A 22965-nucleotide genomic window follows, 5' to 3' on the forward strand; every position below is an offset into this window, starting at 1 on the left:
ATATGGGCCCCAGGAGGTAGAGGGACTGCCGAGTGGCAGGGCCAGCCACTGACAGGGCTGGGACAGGGCGCCGTGTGTGCCCTGGCTCTGCTGGGCTGTGCCTGCTGGGAAAACGGCTCACATGTCTGAGGTGAGAAGTGGATTAGTTATCCTTCCAGAAGTGGGGGCTCCTGCCTCCCGCTGCAGATGACACCGACGGAATCATCTTAAAAGTATTGTTCACACCCAGATTCCCCAGCGGCCCCAAGGGAACAGGCTGCAGAGGGCTCGAGGACATGCTTGTCCAGCACCCTGTCACAGTCCCGCACTCTCAGAGTACAAGATAAACAAACCCCGTCTCAGCTTTTCAAGAGTCCTGGTCCCAAAGGCCCTTCTCAGCCTGTTGGCCGGAGGCTTTATTCCACTCGTCTTTTCTGATAACTCCATTTGTGCCCCCAGAGACCTCAGACTTGTTTAAAAATAGAAAAATAAACAACATTGTTCCTGCGGCGCCCCCGCCCTGCTTTGGGCCTCCTAACGAGGTGCTGGCCAGGCTGGCCAGGGCTCTGTTCCCAGGATTTTCCACCCTCCGTAGGCCCCGGGCCTGCCGCTACCTCCACAGGGACAAGACACCCCGCAGCTTTGAAGGGCTTCCCAGTGGCCTGAGCAGCCAGCGTGGGGGAGGCGCCGTGTCGCCTGTCTGGAGCTGTGAACTGTCCCCGCTCGACACAGCTGGGATGTGGGGACATATTCATCCAAGCGCAGAAGGACAGGCCTGGCCCAGCCCAGGCCCAACCACAGAGGGACCCACTGGGGACCTTCCCCTCCTCTTAGCTCTGGCCTCAGCGCCTGGTGGAGCCGCAGGCTCCTTCTGTGTTCTGGGCGCTGGACGAGGCCCCCAGCACACAACCCCTTAAGTCTCCCAGGCTCGTCAGGCTTGTGATTGAAAGTCCTGGACTACGATTTGCCGTTTGTGTATGACCTCAGTTTTCCTTACCTGGAAATCGGACCTAATGATAGCAGCCCTGCCTTCCTCAGAGGGTTATTATGAAGGTGGGATGAGAGAATGGATGTGAAAATGCTAAAATGCTGCGGGAAGGTGAATGGGATTTCAGGCATCCCTCACAGAGGAACAGCATCTGGAGGAAGGGAGTGGCTGTGCCCCACTGAGTGGTGGGACCACACAGGGAATCCTAAGTGAGCATCAACCTCACACCAGGGGCTTAGAGGGAAAGGGCAGGGTCCCTGGAGAGCCCCCAGGCTGTTCACCCGGGTAGGCAGGTGGCTAAGAAATGGGGGTGTTCCACCTGGAGAAAGACTTGGGAGGACATAATCCTCTTCACATGTTTGCTGGTGGCCGGAGGAAGGGGAAGATGAGTGGAAGAAGTGACACTGGGGTTGGTTTCAGTTGGCCTTCAGGCTGACATTCCTAAACAGAGAGCACTCGTGAAGCAAGATGAGGCTCATTCATCAGAGAGTAGGCTCCCTGCCCCTGGTGGCCTCCAGCACGAGTGGCAAGAATGCGGCATAGACGGGTCAGGCTCGCATGGGCTGGCCCACTTGCCCAGGAGGCTGAAGCAGAGACTAGGAGGAGAGATGGTCAGTGTCTTCCCATCCACTGAAATCCCTGCATCCTGAGGCCCCGCCAGCCTCTGGGAGAGGAGTCACCTGCCTCCCTCTTTCTGCCGAGACCAAAGGCCAGAGGGCAGAGCTCCCAGCAGGTCAGCCCAGTAGCCAGGGGAACTGAAGCAAATGCTGTGACCAAGACACCTCTTCTCAGGCAGCAGGAAAAGCAAAGATCAGAAATGGGCTATTTTCTGAGACGGCTGGAAGCAGCTACCGCATCCTGCCTCCTGCCCCTGTGGATTCAGAGCCCCTCCCCTGTCCCTCATCCCATGAGTGACCCCAGGACTCAAACGGCACCCCCTTCAGGAAGGTAGTCAGGGAGAACAGCTGGCAGGACAGCTCGGGATCAGGGGTGGTTCCTTCTCTGCTCCAGCAGTGCCCTGCCTGGTCGGCTGCTTCTGCTCTCTCTCCTAGGCAGATGGTCACCTAGAAGAGGGGGAGTCATCAGGAGAAGGTGGGCTGTCGACAGGGCCGGGCCATTGAGGTGGCCTCGCCTCTATCTTCAAGTGCCATCCTCCTTAAAGAGGCAGCAGGGACCCTAGGGAGAAAGGGATGTGGGGCACCACTGCGCTTTCCCAGTCATGCAAACCAAGAGGGTAGGACGGCAGCACAAGGGAGCCAACAATGCTTTTAAAGCCTGGTGGAATCATCAGGAAAAAAGCTCACTACTTACTGGCTACCAGCCTTTGGCTCCATACTCTGTAGTATGCATCTGGAAATGTATGTAGTATGTATGCAGTATGCAGTATGTACCCATGTATCTGGAAAGGTATAGACAAAGAACTGTAGGCCAGCTTCCGCTGAACTTCCATCCTCGTGGAGCATTTCCTGCCAGGTCTTCAGGAGAAGAGCATCCCACTAGCCCCTCGCTGGGTCTAGGCTCCGCCTGGGGCCCCACCCTCACTCCCTAGAAAGTAGAGCAGAAGCTCCTGCCTCTAACCCCCTAAGAAGAAAGGTTTGTTTGTTTGCTTAGCAAATTGTCTCCAGAGCGTACTTTCTTTTTTAATTTGCTTTTATTTATTGTTAAAATAGTATGTCAGCATTAAAATGCATTCTCTACAAAGTAATCCCCTAGCACCCAACCACCCTAACAGAAGTTGTCACTTTCTATCGCCACCTTCTCCCCCTGGGCACACTTTATTTTGCATCACTGTGGACATACAGAGATAGTTTTATTTTGTGCTTTGTTCCCCATTAGGAATAAATGCTTCTCCCCGTTGCTCCATAGTCTGTGTGATTATCATTTAAGGGTTGCAGAATTGCACTGAGTTCTGATTTCCTAAACCATCCTCTCATTGCAGGACATTAACATTGTTTCCAATTTGGGATTTTTGCAGGGTGGGGGGGTGTTTGCTACTATAAATAACTTTGCCATAAACCTCCTCATGTATTATTTTCTTTGTTTTCAAAAATTATTTTCTTAATTTAGATTTCCAGGTTCTCCTTGGAGGCATTAGATAGACAAGACTGTCCACTCCGGGAATTTGAACTATGCAACCATTAAAATGATAATTATACTGACTATGTAGCAACATGGAAAACATTTATGCCTCAAGGGGGGATAAAAGCACAAATTAAAAAACGTGGGCTCTTAAATATTTAAGTCAATGATAAAAGAGAGAACCCTGTAACATACCACCAGAGACCTCTCTCCAAGTTGACATAGATGCATGAAGGTCACTTTGCTTGTGGGCTTTCAATAGGTGCTTGTGTGTGTGTTGCGGTCCAATCCATTTTCTCCATCCTCCATGAGGGTATTGTGTGAGCACTTCCCCAGATGCGCTTCAGCACTGCTGACACTGTGGCCGCAGGCTGCGTGAGCTCTCGGCATCTCCTGCTGAATTTGCGGCCAGGCCCAGGTCTCCTCCTCCTGCACTGCCGTCCAGCTGGTACCATCCTGGAGCGAGCTGCTATGGACCTGGGTGCAGAACTCCATATCACTTCTGTGACCCGGCATCAGCTCATCCTGCCACTCCTCAAATGCCAAGATTCATAGGACATTTCTCTCCTCCCCTTGGTCCTCCGTGAGCCAGCATCGGCACCCATGGCAGCACGCTCCTTGCCTCTCAGCCTGGACCCGCCTGCTGACCCAGGAGCTTGATGCCTCCCTGTGCATTTTTTCCATTTTGGTGCAGCATCTTCCCGGGACACACTCCATGCAAAGGACTCAGGTTTGAGGGTCAGACAAACCTGGGATGAAATTCCTGCTCTTCCCTCCTCTTATTTGGTTAAGTTGTTTAACCTCTCCGTTCTTTGGTTTTCTTCATCTATGCAATGAACTTACCGAGAGCTACCATTTGCGTTGTTGTAAAGAATAAATGGGGTGACCGTGTGGATGTGGCTGACACGGCGCCTGCTCTACAGTGAGTGTTTAACAAACACCAGTTCCCTTCCTTCCTTCCTTCCCGTCCCCTTGGGCCCAAGGGAGATCAGGGACAAGGTGTGATGCCCAGTAGGCACTTGCTGAATGCCTGGGTAATGATGTATCGTGGTTGGCTGGCCCTTAGCACTCAAGGGCAGCCTGCTATGATTGGGGCAGTGTTCCCAGGATAAAGTGGAAGGGGAAGATTAGGAAGTTGGGGATTTTGAAAGTGCAGTAATCCAAAATATCAGGGACTGAAACAATAAAGGACCTTTGAGTTGCTTCAGTTTGGGCTTTGTGGTGTCTAAAGAGTCACTGGGCATCACTGAGAGAGAGTAGCAGCTATTGGTGACAGAGGGGCTTTGGTTTGAGTCCGCTTCAGTTTCTATCAGTTGATTCAGAGTGAGGGGCAAAACAGATCAACTGTTGTTGCCTAGATGTGTTGATAAAGGAGAAATTGTTGTATTGAGGCAAAGACATACATCCTACAGAGTTCCCAGGGTGCCCTGGGATGGGTGTCCCCAAACAGGTGCAAAGCAGCCCCGACACCGTCTGAGGACCCCTCCTGCTTACAGACGGGAAGGCTGCTTATAAACAGCAGGCCGGAACCAGGAGGGCCGTGGGGCGCCGCGCAGCCCTGCTGCCCGTGAGAAGCAGGGAGCTCTCCTTCTGGGCAGTTCCCTAAACTGACCCGGTGCCTGCTCTGTCCCGGGTGACCTCGTCATGTTAGTTACCGTTTCCCGCTTTGCACACACTGCCTTTAAAGTGCAGGTACAGATTGTATTTTAATGGAGTTTTATATTGGCAGTTCGCAACTTTGTTTACATTTTCCGCAGAAAAACATATAAACTGTTGTCAGGCTCCCAGCCTGAGCCACAAGTTGACGCTACTCCCGGTGCAACACCATGAAAACAGAGAGAACAATCCTGCTGCAATACTAGGGGGGTCCTGATGCACCTGGGGGCCTTCCTACCCAAAAAATCATGTTGAAATGGCTGCGAACTACCTTCCCTTTGAGCCCTGTGAGAGTACCAAGCCCTCCTCCATTCTTCTGTTCTTTATGGGGAGGGGGGAGGGGGGAGGGGGGCTCATAAGGGACAAGTAAGAGGGGCTCTGATGTCTCCCGTGTTCCTTCTGCCTCCATCTCCTGCACATCTGCTTCACTTCATATTTACCCAAACAAAACCCTTGACCTGTTGACTGATTTCCACAAAAACCCCACTCATGCCAAGCACTGGATGAATTTGGTTCCAAACCACTGAAGGCTGGGGATGGGGTGGGTGGGTCCGTGGAAGGGTCCCATCTTGGAACGTTCTCATCCACCACCTCCCTTCTCCTTCTTCCGTCTGTCCTCCTCACCCTCCACCTCCCAGAGGGCCTCCAGGGCCCCCACTTCTCCCTCCCCTACTGGACAGAGATCTCCTCTCTCCATCCAGGCCTCCCTGAGCAGAGGGGTCTCCCCACTCGCAGGACCCACCTCCCCAGATGCCAGTTGCTTTCAAGTGTCCAATAGCAATTTTTTTCTCGTTATCCTAGTAAATCAATAAAACAACGAAGCTGTAAGATTGAACTAGAGAGTTATTCATTCAACAACGGCACTTTATTTGGTGCTCTGGGAGAAGTGGTTTCCATCAAAAGGGCCAAGGCAGTAAATGAAAACATTTCCTAAATAAATCTGGCAGAAATTGGAAGAGGGCAGAAAGAGGGAAAACAGTTAGAGGACATGCTTGTAGCAGAAAGTTTATCCCTTCGAACAATGAGGGTGCAGAGAGAGCAATGAGGGAAGAGAGAGGGCGCCACTTGGGTTGAGGGTGACATAACTTGCAGGCCTCTGCCCAGGCCTGGCCTCAGCAGGAGGATTGCAGGAGATGGGGACGGAAGCTAGAGGGAGGAAAAGGAAGCTTTGTGAGGTGTCGGTGCAAAATCAGTGTTTTCAGGTCGGGCCTTTGCTCTGGGCTGAGGCTGGAGGCTGCTGGTGCTGTCCACTGCTTCACACAGTCCCCATGCCCCTGCGTCCTTGCTGGCTGGGAGGCTGTGTCCTGGAGGAGGTGGGGGAGGGGCAGCATCTGATGTCATGTCTCTGCCATTTATTAGCACTGTGACTTTGACCAGGTCACTTAGTGTTGTCTAAGGACTGGCTACATAAAAACCACCTGGGCAGCTGGTTCAGATACAGATTTTGGGGTCCTACCCTGGAGGTACTGGTACAGAAAGCCCATGGTGGGTTAAAGAAAGTGATTTTTTCTTTTTTTTTTTGAGGAAGATTAGCGCTGAGCTAACTGCTGCCAATCCTCCTCATTTTGCTGAGGAAGACTGGCCCTGAGCTAACATCCGTGCCCATCTTTCTCTACTTTTATATGTGAGACGCCTCCCACAGCATGGCCTTACCAAGCGGTGCCATGTCCACACCTGGGATCCCAACTGGTGAACCCCGGGGGCTCCCGAGAAGCAAAACGTGAGAATTTAACCGCTGCGCCACCGGGCGGCCCCAAGAACGTGAATTTTGATTAAAGCTCCCTGCGAGGATGCAGACACCTAGCCAATGTGTTAGCTTCTCTGCGACTTGCCATCCTCAGCTGCAGAATGAGGTTGTGCACAGGTAGGCGCTCAACGTCCCCTTCCGACCCCTCTTCTCAGCAGAGCTGCTCTCCCTGAGTCCCTAGAGATTTCACACGGAGGGCGTGCCTCTGGCCACAGTTGGCAGCTGACCCTGAGGAAATACCGGCCCACGGGCACCCACTGGAACCAGAATTAACGTTTCTGCTGCCCATTGTTGGGCAGTGTGAGCTCCTGGCAACCTGTTGGCCCAGGTAACAACTTTGCTTGGGAGCTCAAAATGTATAGCTGCCAGGGGCTGGGGTGCTGGTAATACCGATGGAAAGATGATGAAGTTGGGGTGGGGAGATTTCTTCTGGTGGCTAACGTTTATTGGGGGCCTGCCACTGCCAGGTGTTTTGCAAATATGATCTCATTCCATCCCCATAAAACCCCATGAGCCAAGTCTTGATTCTGCCCATTTTACAGATGGGAAATGGAGAGCCTCAACGATCTGCCCAAGGTCACACAGCTGATTTTTGTGGTTATTTTTATCACTCAGGAATTTGATGTTGTTTAATGAGTTGTTAACGAGCTGTTAAAAACGGCAAGGTACAAATGTGAATAGACACTTACCTATAAAACGGTAAGTCTTTTTCTCCTGTAATAACTGTTAATAAGCCAATTAGGGGACAACTGGTCTTTTTAGTTCCTTTTTTGCTGTTGTTTTTTTCTTTTTTGCTCAGCATTGAAAAATTGAGATTGTATAAACCTCAAATGCTGCAACGTACCAAAATCTCGTAGATGTCAAATAAAAAGTTATTATGCCAACTTAGCGTCAGCCTGACTCCAGAGCCTCTGCTCCTTCCGCTCAGCAGCCCGAGCCCCACAGCACAACGCCAGGTCCCTGGACGCCTGGTGCCCGCCTCCCCCCACCCCGAAAACTCAGGCCTGCAGTCCCCTGAGCACCTCTGGCCGGCAGGTAGCTCTTCTAGAAGGTTCCCCAGGACAGTGGCAGGTACCCATAGGCCTGGAATCGGGGGAGAGACTGATCTGGTGGGTCTGAGCCAGGTTCGGACCACGTGGTCCCATGGATGTTTAATAATATTTAACATTTTTACTGCCTTGCTCCCCTATTTGTTCCATTAGCGATCCGCCTCCAGCTGCCGGCAGGACGCATCCTCAGCCTGTCGCTGCCAACCCATCTGTCACTAGGAGACAGCTCCCATACAGGCCTCTCTGTTTTTAGACTCAGGAAGGTGGAACATCTAAAACACAGAGACTGTCCCTTTCTTATAAACAACTGGCGGGAAGGATGCCTTGGGGGCCTGGCCAACAGAGAGAGTGCATTCACCTCAGTGAATTTCTCATCCCCCACGCTCCCCACCCCCAGCTCCCCTGAAATGAAAATGTCAGGCTTCTCTCCACCTGGTGACCAACCTGGGCCTTTTCAGGGGTTCCAGGATCTAGGTTAAGCCCAGTGTTGCCCTCCCCTACATTTTTATCCCTCCAGGTAAAACCTGGGCAGCCTGGAAGGGGAGGAGAGAGCTGGCGGGCGTGCGAAGCAGGAAGGGGAAGCCCTGTGGCCTTGCCTGCTTCCCTAGTCCCCACCCCACAGCATCTCCCAGAGTGCCACCGCATCTTACTCCCTGCCCACTCTGGCCTCAGCCGCTGCTCTGTCTCTGTCTCCTGGCTTGTTTCTCCTTCTGGCCTCTTTGTCTGTCCTACCTCCCAGCAATGTTACCCTGTCCTAGCTCTTGTCATTTCACTTTGCTTGGACTATATTCAAACATTTCTCCTACGCTGCCTGTTTCTGAGGAGACTTCTTTAAGTGCCCAGGCTGGTCTCATGCAGGACAGAGGTGGCGTCTCCATCATTGGCGGGGGTTGGCCCAGGACCTCGTTCAGTGTCTGGCACACGGTAACTCGCCTCATGCATTTGCTGCAAGGACTTGAAGTTCAGGCCGTGAGCTTTGAGTCTTGCATCCCTACCTGAGGAAGCCACATCCTTCCGCTCCACTGGTTTGTTCTCTGGGCAACTGCCAACTGGCAGGAGGGTGGGACTCAGGATAATGCCTCAAACCTGGCCTGCTCTGTGTGTGCGGGAATGTGATGTTGAGAAATTCTGGGGGGAAAAATTAAATACCCACTGGGTCAAGAATAGCACTATAGACAAAGCATCGAATTAGAGGTTTGAGTCCTTCTCCTCTAGGCATCAGTTTCTTCCATTCGTGAAACAGAGTGGTAATATTTGTCTTGCCACCTGCTGGCAAGATAGTCACAGCCTAACGGAATGCCTTGCACACAGTAGGTGCTCACTCATGTTGGGTTTGAGAACTGACTGTACGACTCCAACTCAACACTGCCACCTTCTGGTAGAGTTGCTCTAGTGCTGAAGTGTGACTCATTGGTTCAGACAGAACTAGGAATTCCTCCTGGGCAATGGGGTTGAAGGAAGAGAAGGCTTCCCTGAAAGGGCATCCTGCTCATCTGTTCTCAGTTCAGCCCAGAAGCTCCATCCATCTGTGGCTTCCAAGACCCTGCTCCTGGTGACAAGCTCATCCATTCCCTCAGGGGCAGTCACTTCCCAGATGCACGTAGCCCAGGAGCACAGGGTTAGCATGGGCTCCACCTGACAGACCTGGAATTCCTGACCCTCTCTCTTTTCCCCTAGTGACCAACTCCCACCAATGGGTGAGGCCTTTTTGTTCATTTAAATAAACATTTAAGTCCTTTCTTTTCTAATATAAGCACTTAATGCTGTTAATTTTCCTGTACACACTGCTTTCATGGAATACCACAAATTTTGATATGTTGTATCTTCATTTTCATTTAGTTCAAATTATTTTCTACTTTCTCTTGCAATGTCTTTGACTTTGAGGGTTTTCAATAGATCTTTCTGTTATTGATTTCTAATTCAATTTTGTTGTGGTCAGAGAATATATTTTGTGTGATTTAAATCCTCTTAAATTTATTGAGACCTGCTTTATATCCCAGAATGTAGTCTATCTTGGTAAACATTCCAAGTGCACTTGAAACTAATGTGTACACGGTTGTGTTGGGTGCAGTGTTCTGTAAAATGTCAAATAAGTTGAGTTGGTTCATAGTCTTTTCAAGTCTTTTATATCCTTAATGATTTTTTTGGTCTACTGTTCTATCAATTAGGGACGTTCTATCAATTAGAGGGATGTTGAACTCTCCAGCTATATATGTGGATTTGTCTCTTTGAAAAGGATTTAAAATGAGGGGAAAAAAAGGTCTTTTATATTTACTGTCATATTTATCATTTCTAGCATTCTTCATTCCTTTGGGTAGATCCAAGTTTCCTTCTGGTATTTTCCTGCTCCGTGAAGGACTTCTTTTAAATTTTTGGTAGCTCTGATCTACTGTTGATGAATTTCTTGGCTTTTGTCTGAAAAAAACAGTCTTTTGCCTTTAGGTTTGAGAGATATTTTTGCTGGGTATAGAATAGTAGAATGAGAGCTTCTTTTTTTCATTCAGAGTTAAAGACTCCATTGTCTTTGGCTTGCTTTGTTTCAGACCAGAAATCTAGTGTCATTTTTAGCTTTGTTCCTCTATAAGTATGTGCCCCTCCCCTCAAAAATGGTTTTTCTCTTTATTACTGGTTTTTAGAAATTTGATTATGCTGTACCTTGGTGTGGTTTTCTTCAAGTTTCTTCCACTTGGGATCTGTTGAGCTGCTTGAATCTGTGGGTTTCTAGTTTTCCTCATCCTGCTTTCCTCTACCTTCTTGAACATATGTAGTGTATTCATAATAATTGATTTAATGTTTCTGCCTACTTATTCTATCATTTGTGTCATTTCTGGATCTGTTTCTATTACGTGGTTTTTCTTCTGGTTGTGGGTCTCATTTTCCTACTTTTTTATATGACTGGTAATTTTTTATTGGATGCTGAACACAGTAAATTTTACATTGTCAGGTGCTTAGTTTTGTTGTATTTATTTAAATACTACTGAGTTGTGTTTTGGGATGCAGTTTTGGTACCTGAAATCAGTTTAATTCTTTCAAGGCTTGCTTTTAAGATTTATTAAGGCAGGTACCGTAAACCTTCTACCCAAATTTCCCTAATGTTAATATCTTACATAACCATGGTACATTTATCAAATCCAATAATAAATTAAACTTGATGCAACACTACTAACTAAATAACAAACTTTATTTGGATTTCACCAGTTTCCCACTGATGTCCTTTATCTGTTCCAGTATCCATGCCAGGATCCCACATTGCATTTCATCTTCATGTCTCCTTAGTGTCCTCAAATCTCTGACAGTTTCTCAGTGTTGTCTTTCATGACTTTTTGGAGAGCACTGGCCAGGTCTTTTTGTAGAATGCCCCTCAATTTGGGTCTGTCAGATGTGTTCTCTTGAGTAGACTAGGATTATGGATTTGTGTAATGAGTCCCACAGAGGTAAAGTGCCCTTCTCTTCATGTTGTGTCAGGGGGTACATGATATCACCGTGACCTCTCACTGGTGATGCTAACCTTGGTCATTTAGTTAAGGTGGTGTTTCCAGCTCTCTCCTATGTCAAGTTACTTAGTGGACAGAGCTGGAAAATATATGTATGTATTCTAACTTACGTATACCACACACCAGAATTTATTTCTGAATCTTTCCATCTCTCTATATTAAGATACCCATGAGTTCATATTAAACTCTTTGACCAATCCAGCACCACATCTAGCCCTCCCCCCTTGCTTATTTGTAACGTCTTTTTGTGATGATGAGAAACTTGGCTCCTGTTATCTGTTATTTATTTACCTACTTGTTCAACCCCAATATCCACATAGTTTCAGAATTGCTAACCCTACCCCTGTGAGAAACAAGTTTGCCATCTGGAGTACAATGCTGGTTTATAGTTCTTTTTGTCTTTAGATTTATAGTACCCACTCAAAACACCATTTGCCAGAGTCACTTGGTCAGTTCCATCTTCCCAATTCCTTTCAGTGAGGTTTTGTCATACATTTGTAACATAGTTACTTTTATTTGTCATGGTCTGCATTTCATCCAAGGTTTACCATCATCCTGGGTTTTAAATTTATTTTAATTTTTATGTATTTATTTTTTGCATCTGGTAAAGTCCACTCATTGTGGTATATGATTCTATGGGTTTAAACAAACACATAGGGGTGTGGATCCACAACCATAGTACCACCACATGGAACAGCTCCATCACCCTAAAAATTTCCTTGTGAGCCTCCTTTGTAGTCAAACCACCACTTGTTTGACTACACCAGTCTACACTGGTTGGACTACACCCCTCCTCCAACCACTGGCAATCACCTGTGTGTTTTCCATCCCCATAGTTTTGTATTTTCCAGGCTGTCATACAAATAATCCCATATAATATATAGACTTTCGGATATGACTTCTTTTACTTTGCAAAATACATTTAAGAATCATCCACATTGTTGCATGAGTCAGTAGGCTGCTTCTTTTTATTGCTGAGAAGTATTTCATCATATGATTGTACCAGTGTTTGTTTATCCATTCTCCTGTTGAAGTACCTATGGATTGTTGTGGCTTGCCTTTTCACTCTCTTACAGATATCTTTTGAACAACATAAATCCTCAATTTTAATATACTCCAATTTATTAACTTCCTCCCCTCATGGTTAGGGCTTTTTGTATACTGTTAAAGAATCTTTGCCCCAAGGTCATGAAGATGTTCTCCTAAGCTTTCTTCTTCTTCTTCTTCTTTTTTTTGTGAGGAAGATTGGCCCTGAGTTACATCTGATGCCAATCTTCCTCTTTTTGTTTGAGGAAGATTCTCGCCGAGCTAACATCTGTGCCAATCTTCCTCTGCTTTATGTGGGATGCTGCCACAGCATGGCTTGACGAGCAGTGCTAGGTCCACACCTGGGATCTGAACTTGCAAACCCCAGGCCGCTGAAGCGGAGCACACGAACTTAACCACTACCACACCAGATCGGCCCCTCCTATGCTTTCTTCTGAAAGTTTTATTATCAGTTCTCCACATTAAGTCCTTGGTCAATCTGGAATTGGTTTTTGTGTATGGTATGAGGTTGGAATCAAGATTCACTTTCCTCTCCATACAGATATCTACTAAACCCATCATCACTTATTGAAAACTCTCCTTTCCCCCACTCCATTGCAATGTCACATTGTCACAAATCAGGCAGCCATATATGTGTGGGTCTGTTTCTGGAATCTCTGTTATGGCCATTGGTCTGTTTGTCTATCCTTGCACCAAAACCATGCTGAATTGATTACTAAAGCTTTAGCATAGATCTTGATGTCTAGCAGTATGAGTACTTCAGCCTTGTTCCTCTTCTTTAGGGTTGTGTTGGCTGTTCTTGCCCCTTTGCGTTTCCATATAAAGTTTAGAATCAGCTTTTCAATTTCCACAGAAACATCAGCTGGAAGACTTTAACTAGAATCACGTTAACTCCATGGATCAATTTGGGAAGAACCAATATCTTAATAATATTGAGCCTTCCAATCCATAAATATGGGATATTTATGAGGGAAGTTTTCAAAGGCACTAAAACACACAAGGTTTTGTTACCCTCTTCTCCCAGGACACAGGGTCTGCTCATCCAGTCTTGTACAAAATACGAGGGGCCTCTCAGGCAGCACTTCCCTCAGGGAGACTCTGCTCCCGTAACCTACGGCCGCCACTCAAGACCTGATAGGTGCTGCCTCTCATGTGCCCCTCCCCACAGACACCTTCATCCACTCCCTTCCTTGATAGATGCTTTATGTCTGTTTAAAAATATAAACTTTAATCATTTCATTTTGATAAGAGTTGGTAGCAGACAAAATGACCAAACATAAGGCATTATTCAAAAATAACAAGCATTAAAAATGAAGGAAGTTTAATTAGCAATGAGAAATTTTAAATGAAATACCGTTTGATCTTTTTTAAAAAAGGAGATCTTAAAAATCAAAGTGCATCAGTGATGTCATTATTGAGTCACTAGTGTATTTTTGTGTGAATTTTTTCCAGCAACTGTCAAAAGCTCTTTTTGACTGTGTGCTAGTTGGAGAAATGGTGAGGAGATATTTTTAAGCTAAGACCAAATATTTTTCCTCTGACTTTCATCTTCAAATCAAATCTCTTGTTCAATAACTTTGAGAAGATCTTAGAAAAAAACTTGTAGTTTTCTGGCAGGGACTGCAGTTTTTTTGTCAACAAACTGTAGTTTCTTTTCCCAAAAATCCCCAGCATTTGGGGTTTATTTTCCTCTTTAGTTTTATCATGCATCAATGGAGATTGCACTACTGAGTTACCTGTATAAATTTCTATACTGACATGTTTATATTCCCTTGTTCAGAACGCCTTCACACTAGGGTACATGTTATTCTTGAAATGGAAGCATTGCTTCATCAATTGTCATCTTCTTTCTCCTCTGGAGGATTGAAGACGTCCAAATGAGTGTAAAATTTAATGCAGGCTATGACTCTCTGGATAGGTCACAAAATTTATTGGTTCAAATTTCAGATTGTTAAAGTCATAGCAACACCAATCCGGGAGAGAGTGAACTGGGACTGTGATCAGGAACAAGCCTTGCTCCGTCTCCTGCCTCTTCCCAGCTGTTCTTCTGTCTGCTGGTGGCTGGCCTGGAACTGAGGACACCAGCGGAGCTGGCACTTAGCTCAAGGTGGAGAGCAGGGAGAGGCACAGGGGCAGCATCTCCCGGACCCTTAGAAACTCCCCCTGTAGCACCACTGCTGTCCCTTTGCATGGACCTGCGTATGTGCTAAGGATACGTCATCATAGGGGACGTCTGTGCCCCGGGATCTCCCTCTGGGAAGTGAGGAGGCAGGGAACCTGGGGGAGAGGGAAGCTGCTGTTGTTGGAAGAGAGACAGGCCGAGGACACTGTCCTGGGTGCCCACCAGGCCTCACAGAGAACTGTACCAGCTGCCCCTTGCCTCCAGGGCCCAGACACAGCTCTGGTGACCCGGGCCTAGCCCTGCAGCTGACATCTGCCCTGCCATCTTCTCAGGAACAGCATCCTCTGCTCCTCACTCCAGTGCCTCCACCATTCCCAAGCGCGAGGGCCCGCTGTGGCCTTCGCCTTCTCCTCTTGGCTTCTCCTTCCCGCAGCGTTTGAGCCACTGGGCCTCCCTGAGGTGCTTCTCACATTCGTAGGGACAGTCATTACCCACCAGACACAGAACTCTCATAGGCTGAAAGTCACTTCAGCCTATTTTTACACTCTGTGAAAAAATTTTTTTTTTTATTAAAGTAAGTATTTTAAGAGGGTTCCACTTTCAAAGTCTGCACATTTTAATGGTCCCATGCTTTGTCTCCATCACCACCTTTAATGTTTATTTGCCACAAGTCGCTATAGTGGAAAGAGTTCTGGGCAGGTTCAGGAGACCTGGGTCCTAGGCTGAGTGACCTTGGGCCAGTCACTTTCCTCCCCCCAGGGCTGCATTTCCACATCCGTGATATGAAGGAGTTAGTCTAGACCAGAGACCCCCAGGCATTTTTGATCATACCTCCCCAGCAATAAAAAAATGTGGAGCATGCACCCATAATCTGTGTATATTCATTTATAAATTCTGTAACTTTACTATAAGAGTAATATGTTAAGATATAAACAAGCAAAATAAAAAATTTAGAAGTTACAGATTACATTTAAAAGACAAATTCTCCTTTATTTTATATAACAAAATTTCCTCCTCTCATAATTTTATTGTTTGCTTATAGTTAATAACAATAGCGTAAGAGCAGCAATGCGGATGGATACGCTGCTTGTTTATTCTTTGAAATCTTGCTTTAACCCTTTGAGAGGGAGCCGTTCAGAGGTCTGGTTCCAGTTGAGTTGATTTTTAATGGCTGTCTGAGCTGATCCAAAGAGAAGAGATGTATCATCGGCTGTATTAAATTATGGTACTCATTTTCAATCTCACCCACCAATCAAAGGCTCTTTGCTGAAATTAAGCTGGTAGATGTCCGTCTTCCCTTACGTCAGTCAGTGGCTCTTTCAAGCTAATTGGGAAGCATTGCGTTTTCATATTTTTGACAAATGGACTCAAAATTCACTGACACTCTTCATTTGGATGATTTTCAAACAGATTAGAAAAATCTAGTATTTTCAAATATGCAGATATAAGCATTCTTATAGGTAACACCACATTTTCAACAACAAAAATCTCGTTTTCAAAATATTCTCTCCAAAGCATGAGTTTCTTTGGAAAAGCAAGTAGTTCCTCACCCACTGTTAAAACTAGTCGCCTTCACCTTGAAGAGCCAGAAGAAGCTGAGTTCATCTTTTGGTGCTTACCTGTGAGGTCGCAAACTGCCAACAGCCACTTATCGTAAGAAGCTCAGCAAATTTGGAATGCTTGTCTTTTTTTGGGTAAGAAACGCGTATAATTCTTGTTTAAGTTTGATGGCTATTTTAAGTGCTCTGCCAAGAAATAACCAGCAAATCTCTGTGCAGTTCAAAAGATTTTCATAGTCACTTCCCTTCTGATTACAAATCGTTCTGTAGGGTTTACTATATTTTAAACCTTTTTTTAAAAAAGCTAACCACATCAATGCATCCCGCAGCATATCGTGTGCTGGACTTGACTTCTTGACTACAGTCACCTGCAGGAAATTAGTTTCACATGTGTCACCATCCCCGCCCCACCCCACCCCCTTACCCAGAATTCTTTTTCATCATGGAGCAGCCACTCCATCCGTGATTACACTCGATTTTTCCCATAAATGATGTTTTTATTAAAGAAGTAACATACTGTTCCATCCATATCATCTCTTTCCTTCAGAGGGTCACAGAAATGTGGTTCTTCATGTGTTTCATTATCAAAACAGAATCCAGGAAAACCACGCAAGAAATATCTGTACTTTTCTTCACCTATGTAGCAAACCTTCCACAGTGTGAAATTTATTAATGCTTATTTCTCTGCATCTTCAGCAATATTTTCTCTGCATCTTCAACAGGATCTGCTCACCATGTTGTGTTCTCTGTATATTCTTGTTACCACCAGCCACACATCAACTGCCCCTTCCCCATCTCTATGACAGTGTGTGTGTGAATGCATATGCGTGCACGTGCGTAGATAACAGAGTCACAGGACGCGGTCTAAGGGGGAGTGGATTGGCTTCCTGGCACTCACCTCCCTCCGGTCACTACCAGCAAAGCCAAGTCATGAGGGAGGCCCCCAGGGAAGAGAAGATTGGTATCTCATGCCCTGGTTGAATATGTGCTTAGACAGTGAGCTTGCTGATCTGTCTTGCACTTGTTCGAGTGCAGGAAAACAGAACTGAAGCTGGGACTCGTCGTTCTGTCTGACTAGATTCTCATCATCTCTACCTCACAGAGAAGAACTTGTAGTTTGAGTACAAGAGGTATCTGCCCTGACATTTCCGTGTTGTTCACTTGCATTTGCATTGTAAGCATTATCTTCGATTGTGGTTCCCTCGCAGGGATCTTGTTAAGCCACTTATCCATTGTGAGCGTTATGTAGTTAAAATTCGGCAAAGCAATCTGTAAAGCCACTTAGCTGGGTCCACGTGCCCTGGAACACATCACCGAAGCTGGAGTTAGTGTCTGAGGCAGTCAAACCGAGCATTCCTGGGGATGTCGAGGGGAAGGGACGGAGGAAGCACACACGGCAGGAGCTTCTTTGGAAGTTCTAGCAGGGCTGCCTGGATTCACCCCAACCCCGACCACTCCTGGAACATGTACTTGTATAGATGAGTGAGATTAACCGGTCACCTGGGGATCTTATTACAATGCAGGGTCTCGGGTGTGTTAGTTTGCTACAGTTGCTGTAACAATATACCACAACCCCATGGCTTAAACCACAGAAATTTACTGTCTCAGTTCTGGAGGCTGGACATGTGCAATCAAGGTGTCTGCAGGCTTGGTTCCTTCTGAAGGTTGTGAGGAAGGCTCTTTTCCAGGCCTCTCTCCCAGCTTCTGGTGGCTTGCTGGCATCTTTGGCATCCTTGGCCTGTAGACGCATCACCTCGATCTCTGCCTTCATCTCCACACGGTGTTCTCTCTGAGTGCGTGTCTCTGAGTCCAACTTTCCCCCTTTTATAAGGACATCTGTCATATTGGATTACGGCCCCACCCTACTTCCTATTGCCCTCATCTTAACTAGTTACATTTAAATGACCCTATTTCCAAATGAGGTCGCATTCCAAGGTGCTGGCGGTTAGGACTTCAACAGATAAGTTTTCAGGGAGACAATCCCATCCCCCATGCTGGGCCACACCCAGACCTTAAAACAGGAGCTCTGAGGGCGTGAGTTTACAATTCACGTTTTTAACAAGGACCTGGGGTAACCTGCATGCTCTCTAAAGTTTGAGAACTATATGGCTACCTGAGGTGACACAGAAAGTCTTCCTTCCGGCCTCAAGTACATAGGAATACCAAATAAAATTAAACCATAGATTTAATATGTAGCTGAGTTCAAAAGAAATGAAAGGGAAGTTTCCTGTGCGCAGAATGGAGAAATCAAAGCCAGAGAGCTGAGCACTGGCTGGGGCTGGGGCAGCCCCAAGGAGAGGTGGACAAGGAGCTGGGCCCCCAGAGGTGGGGCTCAAGGCCTGTAAGGGAAGTGATGGGGCCACTGCGTGCTTGAAGCAGAGAAACTAACCCTTTGGCGTGAAGCCTGGAGCCTTGAGGAGATACCGTGTCAGTGAAAGGGGACTAGAAAAATCAACCAGGGATTTGCTTCAACTAATTAAAAATTTGAAAGATTGAGGAACTACTGGCCACTCTGATCTGCCCTGTGAGTTCACAGAATCCAACAGCTTTCTTAGCTGAGGTGCAGCCAAGGGAAAGAAATGTTCGTCGGTGGGGAGGGAGGGATCGGGGGTCATTGTGGATCACTAGAGCAAAATCGGGATCCAACGAGGCCTGCCAGGAGGCGGGTGGTTTGGAACAGGCCAGTGCTGGGCCCCTGCACAACTGGGGGAAGGAGTCCTGGCAGGTGGGAATGGATTAGGGGCACAGAAAGTGGGAGGAGGAGGTTGCAAAGACAAACTCGCTACTTTCAAAGATTTCCAGGCCTGCTCTGTGCCTTTAACTCTCATTAGGTCTGCCCACCGCTCCACCCCACAGCCCACCCAGCCTGCCCATTCCTGGGGCCCGAGGGAGAGCAGCGAGGTGGCCTTAGCGGGCTGCCTCTGAACTGGTGAGAAACGACTGGGGTGTTTGCTCAGAACCAGGTGGCACTGACATCGGAAGCGCCCTCTCATGTGTTCCCCTGGCCAGGCCCAGTTTAGGGGAGCCAAGCTTCCTAAAATCACCTTACTCGCTTGGCACTCGAATTTGAGAAATAGTCTGGTTTAAAAATGAAAATTTCTGTGCAAATTATACTATCTGTAGTAGTTATAAACAACTAACAGCTACCACTTGTTGAGTGTTATTTATCAGACATTGAGCAGCCTTAGACTTACGCTGTTTAATCCTCACAACAAGCCTATAGGCCAATATAGTATTACCCCACCCAACCCCGTAGGTGGGAAAACTTAGCCTCAGGAGATCATGTAATTTGTCTGCACTAAGGTTACTCACTAGTAAACACTGAGGCCAGGACTTAAACCTGGGTCTGTCTGACTTATACATCAATATGTTGACAGTGGCTGACTCTGGGGACTGGATTACAAAGAATTTTTATCCCATTCTTCATGCTTTTTTTTTGTATTTTCCAAATTTTGTACATAACATGGAGAAAATTAATAACCATAAAAAAGAGTAAGACCAAAATATGAATCCTTAGAAGGTGCATGCAGGAGGTGATGACAGTGAGGAGAGTGATGTTAAACATAGTCCTTCATCCCTGGTACCCTCCATCACACCCAGGGTCCTGGTTCGCTGACCCAGCATCTACTCCAATATTTAATCTGTTGCTGTTATTTTCTTCTCAAACTCAGGACACTGTGCTTCGGGAAGATGAGCAAGGGCCAGGGAGGCATGAACTTGATGGTGATAGAACTCGTGCCTCCTCCTCCCCACCCACAGGTCAACCCTTTCAGAGACCGAATCTGCAGAGTGTTCGCCCACAACGGTGTGTTCTCCTTTGAGGATGTGCTGGGCATGGCATCTGTGTTCAGTGAGCAGGCTTGCCCCAGCCTGAAGATTGAGTACGCCTTTCGCATCTATGGTGGGTGCTGTGGGGGACGGGGAGGGGAGGGGCGAGTGCCACAGAGTACATACCACATCTGGAATCCATTGACATCAGTGCATTGGTGAGGTGGTGTTATTGGGGTTCACTTGGGTATTAATGGGTATTGTCATATTTCTCAAACACTGTAGACTTTTAAAAAATGATTGAGAACTACTACTCCAAGAGATTGATGCCCTCCCCTCCATGCCATCAGAAGCAAATGGAGTCATTGGTGTTGCTACTTCATGGTTGTGGTGTGGGCAGGCCAGAGAGAGGACTACATATGGATATGAAGGAGTTATGCTTGATTTGCATAAGTTAAGAGATTCAACCACTGAAACTGGCTCGGTTACTAAATGGCTGAGAAATCTTGGGCAAATCATTTCACCTTTCTGGGCCTCAGTTTCTTCATCCTTAAAATGAAGGGTTTGAGAAAGATCATCTCTGAGGTCCTATGATATTTTTTGGTCTCTGATTTTGGCTGGGGTAGCCATAAGACTCTGCTAAAGATGGCTCTTCTGCAGGCTCATGGCCCCTTAGCACAGCTGGGATGCCTGGAATTCTCAAAAAGAATCAAAAAGAAAGAAACAAAGAAATCTTGAGAAGGCTTCGAACAGACCATGTGCAAGGCTTTAAGCTTATCGTGGCAACTTCTTGGCCCCAAAGAACTTGTATCTTAGGCTTGAATAGTTTGGCATCTCACCTGCCTTCCTTTCCTGCCAGCTCCTCCCCTATTGCCACATAGTGGACACCAGCTTATTCCTGCCTCATGGAGTGGAGGAGTTTTAAGCCAGATGGACCTATGAGGGCTCAGTTTTCTCATCTGTAAAAAGGACTTAATGATATTTTTGTATCCCACATGTTCTCAGGCTTAGCATCCAGTAAACTCAAATAAAATCACAGATTCCCCTGCTAAGAATAGCTGAGAAGCTCCTATCATACTGTCACTTGCACAGATAGCAACTATAAACTCTAAACAAAAAATAAAAATCAACTACCTGATGGCAGTAGAAAGCTTCTAGCAGCAGAGAGTTGACACTTAGAAGAAGGAAATGGTACTGGATGGTCCTCTCCGCCTCCTTTTTTCCTTCTTTTTTAGTTTGAAGGTGGGCTTCAGTGAGCAGCATCATGCAGGACTGATAGAAACCCCGAACTCTTTCTGATTTGAAGGATCAGAGTTTGGAGCACTTCTCCCCTGAAAAGTGAAAAGAAGGTAGAGTCCATGAAAGAAAGCCAGAGAAAGGGTGCCCAAATTTTGTGTATGAACCATGCCCAAGTCTCTTTCTGACCTCTAAACCATGTATACAAAGGGAGATTCAAAGCAGCTCAAGTGAGGATAGAAGAACTCAACAGAGATTTGAGCTGCCACTGCATTTTAACAAGGTCCCTGTGTGACAGGGTTTGCAGTTTACATCCAACTAATTGCCTGCTTGTATAAAAAAATTCAGCACTCTTTGGAGGAATATAACAGCATCCAAAGTTTCCACAATAAAGCATTTATAATGCCTAAGATACAAGCCAAAATTATTCAATATACAAAGTTAAAAAAAAAACACAGAAAAATGGATTCATTCTTGAGAATGGAGGCTGACTCTGACATGATCCAGATGTTAGAATTACTGACAATTATCTTAAAACAGCTATTATAACCGTATCCAATGATGTAAAAGAAAATATGCTCATAATGAATGAAAAGATAGGAATTCTCAGCCAAGAAATAGAAACTATAGGAATCAAATAGAAAATATAGAACTGAAAAACAAAATATCTGAAATAAGAACAGAGAGAAAAAAATATATATGATGAGAAAAAGGAACAGAGCCTTAGGGACATGTAGGACAATAGAAAGGTCTAATGTATATTCAATTGGAATCTCAGGAGGAGACGAGTGAATGAATGGGACGGAAAAGGTATTTGAACAAATAATTGCCCCAAATGTCCTAAATTTGCTATAGGAAACACATTTACAGTGAAATTCAAGAGGAGTAAGTACAAATGAAATCACATACCCAAATTCAGTTGGCTTAGTAGTCCCTACCTCCCATGCATTAGTCTTCCTCCTTCCTTACCCCCAAGTATTTCTGGGGGTCCCCAGGGAGTTTCCAATGTATCTAAGGAGTTCTAGACCACTAGTCGCTGCTACATTCCGTCAGGCCTTCTGCCACAGAGCACTTGCTGCGCTGTCTCAAGCCTCTTCTGTCTCCTGTCAGTACTCTCCTGGACGGAGCAGCTCTTCTGGATGGAGAATGCAGGCCCAGACTGGGTGCTCCTGTCTTAGCCAAGAGTCTTTAGGTTGCAGGTAACAGGAACTCACTGTGTAGAAGGCAAATGATGAAGAACAGGAGTGCATTAGCTTTCCATGCTGCATAATAAATTACCACAACCTTAGTGGCTTCAAATGACCCACATTTATAATGTCACAATTTCTGTAGGTTAAGAGTCCAGGCATGGTTTAGTTGGTCCTGTTCTTAGGTTTTCACAAGACTGCAATCAAAATTCTGGCCGGGCTGCATTCTCACCTGGAGAATGCTTGACTGGGGAAAAATCCACTTCTAAGCTCACTCCAGTTGCTGGCAGAATTTATTTCTTTGTGTCTATAGAACTTACAACCCTGGTTTCTTGCTGGCTATTGGCTGGAGGCGGGCCTCAATTTCCAGAGGCTGACCTGTGCTCCTTGCCTCATGGGCCTACTCACCCATGGTCACTTGCTTCTTCAAAGACAGCTAGGGAGAGAGTCTCTTGAGTCAGTATGCTGGAAAGATAGAGTCTTATCTGATACAACATATTGCAACCACAGAAGTGACATCCCATCACTGTTGCCAAATTCTGTTGGTTAGCAGTCCCCACCCACTCACATTAAAGCATGAACACCAAGAAGGACAGATCATCAGAGGTTGGGGGGCACTAGAGTTTATCCACCACAAGCAGTGTGGAACCTATGGAAGAATGGAGGCAGGCCTCCTGAGGGCCTAGGATGTAGCTGGCAAGTGATCAGGAAGCAAGACAGCTACTTTCTCCTTTTCTCTCTATGGCTGTTTAGTCCCTCGTCTCTGTTTCTCTCCGTTTACCTTCTCTTTCTGCAGATCTGATTTTTATGCTTCTGTGCCTATGGGCCAAAGACGACTACCCTGGCCCCCCACATGGCCTGGGGGCTTCACTCAGACTGACTAGCCACAAGCATCTGTTTCTCTTCCATTTTCCCAGGAGATGCTGATTGGCTCAAACAAACCAATGATCTAGCTGCCCCTGGGTTAGGTGATCGGCCTTCTCCAATCGACCACAGCCAAGAAGAAGCAGAGCCACGTAAACAAACATGGCGCCAGAGGCCTACCACTGGAGCG

General features: G+C 46.5%; 1 protein-coding gene across 4 annotated transcripts in view; it reads left to right on the forward strand.

The window, feature by feature from the left end:
- The window catches only part of CIB4 (calcium and integrin binding family member 4), a 98840-nt gene that overhangs the window by 67458 nt on the left and 8417 nt on the right, over positions 1 to 22965 (forward strand). For all 4 annotated transcript variants that reach the window (XR_011426150.1, XR_011426149.1, XM_070235765.1 and 1 more), the window contains one exon: positions 19480 to 19621. Coding sequence is in view for 2 of the 4 variants with exons in the window: in XM_070235765.1 (XP_070091866.1) it covers positions 19480 to 19621 (142 nt within the window). In the remaining 2 variants the exon portion in view is untranslated. The remainder of the gene's footprint in view (positions 1 to 19479; positions 19622 to 22965) is intronic.

The sequence above is a fragment of the Equus caballus genome, chromosome 15 (genome assembly GCF_041296265.1).
Source record: "Equus caballus isolate H_3958 breed thoroughbred chromosome 15, TB-T2T, whole genome shotgun sequence".
Lineage (NCBI taxonomy): Eukaryota > Metazoa > Chordata > Mammalia > Perissodactyla > Equidae > Equus > Equus caballus.